Source organism: Galeopterus variegatus, unplaced genomic scaffold, assembly GCF_000696425.1.
Source record: "Galeopterus variegatus unplaced genomic scaffold, G_variegatus-3.0.2 Scaffold899, whole genome shotgun sequence".
Taxonomy (NCBI): Eukaryota; Metazoa; Chordata; class Mammalia; order Dermoptera; family Cynocephalidae; genus Galeopterus; species Galeopterus variegatus.
In genome coordinates, this window is record NW_007727010.1 from 229,972 (window position 1) to 235,487 (window position 5,516).

A 5,516-nucleotide genomic window follows, 5' to 3' on the forward strand; every position below is an offset into this window, starting at 1 on the left:
AAAAAAAAATAAATAAATAAAATAAAAAATAAATAAAATAAAATACACATGCACACACACTTTATATTTTAACAGAACAGATCCGTCTGTGACACCCAAATTTTTCTTACAGTCACAGGCATGTCAGGAATTCTGGTCACTGAAGTTCCTTGAAAACTACTGCTCAAAAACTAGGGATAGGGCTGGCTGGTCAGCTCACTTGGTAGAGCGTGGTGCTGATAACACCAAGGTCAAGGCCAGACACCAAAAAAAACAAACCCAGGGATTTTCTATGTCTTCCTTATCTAAGAGATTAGTGAGCTTGGGCTATTTTATCTGAAAACACATAAATTTAATTCCAGAATGTTAATTCAATCAATACATCTGTGTTTTATATCAGAGTGAATTTTTCAGTAAAAATCCAAGACATTTCTTTTCTTCTATATTACACTAAACTATATGTAAATATGAGGGTACTTCAAAAAGTTCATGGAAAGACTTGAATTATCTTTCAATTCTATTTTTTCCACAAACTTTCTGAAGTGCCCTCGTATGTTTTTAATTTCCTCCTTAACTTTCAAGGCTTAAAAATCAAAGAATTTCCTTTCTCTAGATCCTGTAAGTCATAACTGCTATCATCCAGGCTCAGGATTTTGTATAAAAGAACCAGCTTTTAAAAATGAAATAAAATCTAGGACAAAAGGGCTCTGGAGCCCCGGCTAGGCCAGGAAGGGAGGAAGCAAAAAACAGGGATGAAGAAAAAGGTAGTAAGACTGTCTAAGAAGATGGCCAATCTAACACGAAATACCTGGGAAGAGGAGGAGTGGGGGGTTGGGGGGGGACAAGAGGTAAAGTCATGGCTTGGTCTCTTTTACTCTTGGGTGGCTGTCAGCATGGGTATCTGAAAGAACTACCCAGATTGCAGAAGAGAGAGGTTCCAGCCTCCTTGGAAGGACATGGCTGCTGTAATCATGATGGAGTAGGAAAGGAGACACAGGCAGTCAACTGTTTAAAAGCTGAGTGTTACCTATAAAACTCAAGGTAACAAAAAGCTTCTTTGATTTGTAAACTTGCACTCATAAATACAATCTGTCAAAATAGAATTCAGTACATTTTTTTCAACAAGTCTCTTCAACAGGGATACAATATTCTTCCCTTTGGAATCAGCGCTTTTAAATAAAAAATTTACTACACAGCCATTTTCCAAAGCAACATTATAGTTGAGAACAGCTACTTGGAGGAGAGTGGATAATACTGCTGCTGGAGGGTGCACACACGTTAGGATCTCGTGAGGATCTTACTGAGGATTGCATCATAGTAGGGACAGAAGACCATCTTGTTATAGTTGACCAGGCGGACGAATTTAATAGCAACTTCTTCCAGCTCTTTCTGAACTGGACCCAATCCCCCAGGTACTGTGGGTAATGGCTTCTGATGGCCCGAAGCAAGGTAGGTTTCTAAGAAGGTCAGGATTCGGGATTCTGTGATGGAAAAGAAAGTGGTTAGTTGTTTCTTGCTCAGGGTGAGCTCACGAACTTCTGATGACATTTCAGTTCTTAGCTTAACCATCACCTCTTTGGAGAAATCTTCACTTCTCCACATCAGATACCCACGGCACCTTCCACTTCTGAACATTTTTCCCATTTGTAATGTTTTTCTCCCCTTCAAGATGGTTAGTTTCATGTAGGCAAGAACCATACTTTTCTGGCTCATCATTTTCTCCTCAGCACCTAGCACAGTGCCTGGCACAAGACCTAGCTCCCAGAAGAAGCTCAAAACACATTTGGAATGCAAGAATGAATTATGGATGAATAAAGGGAGAACAGAATGTAACACATTCTGCTCTCGGAAGAGCAAGCCATACTGAGACCAACATTAGCCATTGTTGAAGATCACATAAAAAGGAGAAAAAACAAAGCAGGAATTACAAGTTCAAAAAAGAAAAGAGCATACAGAAGATTCTAGCACTGTTGGTTTATGATCTCTCTTTTCTTACTAAGCCCACATAAAAAAAGCATGAGCTTCCTTCTTTGATGCCTACAGTGGAAGGCCATGGAAGTCGTGGGCATTTGTAAATTTGTCCTACTCTGAGGAATAATTTAGGCCGATGCTCTTTTAGCCCATTCCCCTCTACACTGCTTCTGCGTTCTCCTGTGTGTCCTCATCAGCCAAAAAAGATTTGATCAAGCCGCACTTCTTGCAGATTTTATTACAAAAACAATAGGGACATTTATATTGAATAGGCTTGTCCTGACCCCTGCCCCGGGGTATACTCCCAGGTGCGAACAACTTATACCTTTCCAAGCCCCAAAACACACTAGTGGAAACTGCTGATGGGACGGGTCCTATCACCCCATTCCTAAATTAGTCTGGTTCTCTAAGGTTCCCAGAGCTGAAAGCCTCACCTAGAAGTGGAGATCTTCATATTATTCTTACCCACAGGCTGGTTTTTATCCTATGTCTGTAACTTCCTATTACAAAAGAGCCAAGATGGCAGGACGAGAAGCAGACCTTGCTAGCCACAGGTCTATTTACAGGCCCTTTCCTGCCCTTCTGCCCAGATTCAGAGTATAAATCTGAGAGCCCTGCAAGATCTGTAAGAGCTTCCTCCTGAGTGTCCCACAGACTAAACTGTGACCAATGCAGGGCTGGGATGAAGTGGTTTTTTTAAGAAATAATTTTTAGGGCCGGCCCCGTGGCGCACTCGGGAGAGTGCGGCACTGGGAGCGCCGTGACGCTCCTGCCGCGGGTTCGGATCCTATATAGGGATGGCTGGTGTGCTCACTGGCTGAGCGCAGTGCGGGCAACACCAAGCCAAGGGTTGCGATTCCCTTACCAGTCACGAAACAGACCAAAAAAAAAAGAAAGAATTTTTAAAAAACCATTGATTCATGTTATTCTTTTTCCATGAAATATTACTTAAGAATAGAAAGTCACAGTATTAGAAGCAGCCCCAAGTAACTGGTCTAGTCTTCTACTCCAATCTGAAATATGAGTATGATAACCATGGATCATTCAGCTTCTGCTTGAAGCTTGCTAATTCCTTGATATTTATATGTTTGACACTTATCTGCTTTCAAAGAATTTGAGAAAGGGCTTCAAAATTAATTAAATCAGGTTAAAGACTTTAACCTAAATTTTTAAATCTGAATTTTAAAAATGAAACATTGTATCCCAGAGAACAGAATTTTTCTCCCCCCACTCCAGCTTAAGGTATAGTTGACAAATAAAATTGTATATATCTACAGCGTACAACAGGATGTTTTGATATATATATTGTTAAGTCAAGCTAACAGAATTGTTCATAGTGCCACTGCTGTAATGATGAAGAGTCATAGCTAATATAGAATATTTTAACACACTATTAAAATAATACTTTAATACTTTATTTAAAATGTTCAGAGTACTTACTATGTGCTGCTAGGCACTGTGGTAAGCACTTTACCTTTCAGCAACCTTGTAAAGTTGTTGGAATTAACCTCTTTGTAGGGATGAGGAAACCCAGTGTCAAGTCACTTGCCTGAGCTACAAAGGAAGTGCAGGAGGAGGGTTCTGAACCAACCTTGTGATTCTGGACAAGGAGTCCTCAGCACAATGATGGCCGCCTGGTCACCTACCCATCCTCTGTGTCACCCTGATCATCCTGTGGTGACTAATCACTCTCTCCTCCCTCATCAACTCTCATAATCCCATCAAAACCCTTCTAGATTTCTTCAGAGGGGCCTGTCCTGCAGCCCCTCTGAGGGCACATCCCTCTGCCTAACTGTCCCCAAACGTACCCATGATCCTACAAATAGGGTCGTCAGGACTGGCCATGGCCTGGATCTGGCCCTTCAGCACGGTCTCCTTGTCGGTGGTAAAGAGGGAGGACCCACACAGGGCAAGGCAGCTGTTCACCTCCAGGCAGACTTTCTCCCCAACGGTAGTCAGGGCATCCTTCAGATAGAAGTTGCTAGAACGGAGAAGGGAAAAGAGAAGCCAGGGAAAGAAAGGGCCTGTAAATAAAGTGCATATCATGCTAGCTCCAACAGCCCATGCCCTGACAAGAGTCACACCACCACTGAATGAATTTATGGGGTCAAGGGAGAATTTGTAACTCTCGTTCCTGATCCCTTCTCTCTCCAGCTGTGTACACTTAACTGGGGAGGACTTTCTCTCCTTCTGCTAGAAAGGACAACAGAGCTGGCTGGTTAGCTCAGCTGGTTAGAGCACAGCCTTGTAACACCAAGGTCTAGGGTTCGTTTCCCCATACTAGCCGGCCGCCAAAAAAAAAGAAAAAAAAGAAAATATATAGGGGTTACTTCCCTTGAAGAATCCTCTGACTTGTACCTTGTCAGATACAGTGTTTACTTAAAACCACCCAAAAATATTCTGTATGCTGTAAACCATATAAATCACCTAACGTGATGCCACTGTGGGAACAGCTACTGAAGCCTGCAGGCACGTTGATGTGGATTCATGCTGGGTAATAAAATGATACATTTATACCCACCACAGAAGGTCTGTAAGGAATGCGCAAAGTGCAGAAAACTTTAATCACATACATGCAACTTTGGAGAAATATAGCTTGTTTCTTTCATGACCTTTCTCTAGGGCTATGATTTTCACTGTTAGTTGTGAAAGCAATTCAGTGGGTGAAAACCAGTAATTTTTTAATGGAATAAAAATGCAGAAAAAATATATCAAGATGTGTTAAGCATAGTTAGGGTAAGTCCCATTTTGTGAGGTTTTTAGTTCAGTTACATATGAGGGGTCTTCAAAAATTTCACAGAAGGATTCACACTATCTTAATTCGATTTTTCCAAGAACATTTTGAAGTACCCTCGTGTGTAAGTGTGTACTAGGTCACAATGGAAAATAAATTTCTTATTGTGAGTTCTAGTCACAAACATTTCGAAGCCACTATCCTACAGCTTTGCTAACCCTAGAGGTGATTCCAGTTTTGACCCTATGACCTTGAATAGGATCTTTACCAAGTAAACAAAGTTAGAGAGCAAGGTTTCTTCTCAGTCCTAGAGAATGGTCCTGGATTCGGCCTTACACTGGGAGACCCCCTCTGGGACCCTCCAGTCTGCTCTCTGCCACCTACTGCCTCCCATCCAGCCATTAAAAGTCCACTCCAGAGTTTTCAGCCACTTACGGCAGATGCATATCTGTTAGCAAAATCTTCACAATCATCTTGAGTTTCTCAGCAAAGCCAGCCTGGCTGGAAATTCTCGGGGCTGCCATGCTGAATGTGACCAATAACACAGCCCCCAGGATGGTCAGTTGCTTCAGCTGGAGCTGGAGTTCTTGGAAGCGAGATTGGTCCATCAAAACTGTCTGTAATGAACACAGGAGAAGCCATTGCTGAGCTGCAGATTCAGGCTGACCAGCAGAGGGCGGTGAGACCACAGCCCCCCACACCATCCTCTGCAGTTTCCCTCGGGATTTTCTGGAGTCATTTCAGAGCTACAGGGAGTCATGTGCAAATTATCCTTCCATCTCAGAGCTCCTTCTCCCTGAGAAACGCTGAAGTATAGCACTCTCATTAAAAA

At 42.3% G+C, this 5,516-nt stretch overlaps 1 protein-coding gene across 1 annotated transcript in view; it reads right to left on the reverse strand.

Moving 5' to 3' along the window:
• The window catches only part of TCP11L1 (t-complex 11, testis-specific-like 1), a 31,341-nt gene that overhangs the window by 1,273 nt on the left and 24,552 nt on the right, over positions 1-5,516 (reverse strand). The window contains exons 8-10 of the mRNA XM_008573297.1: positions 5,120-5,301; positions 3,759-3,931; positions 1,258-1,460 (exon numbers count right to left, since the gene is read on the reverse strand). Coding sequence (XP_008571519.1) covers positions 1,258-1,460; positions 3,759-3,931; positions 5,120-5,301 — 558 coding nt within the window. The remainder of the gene's footprint in view (positions 1-1,257; positions 1,461-3,758; positions 3,932-5,119; positions 5,302-5,516) is intronic.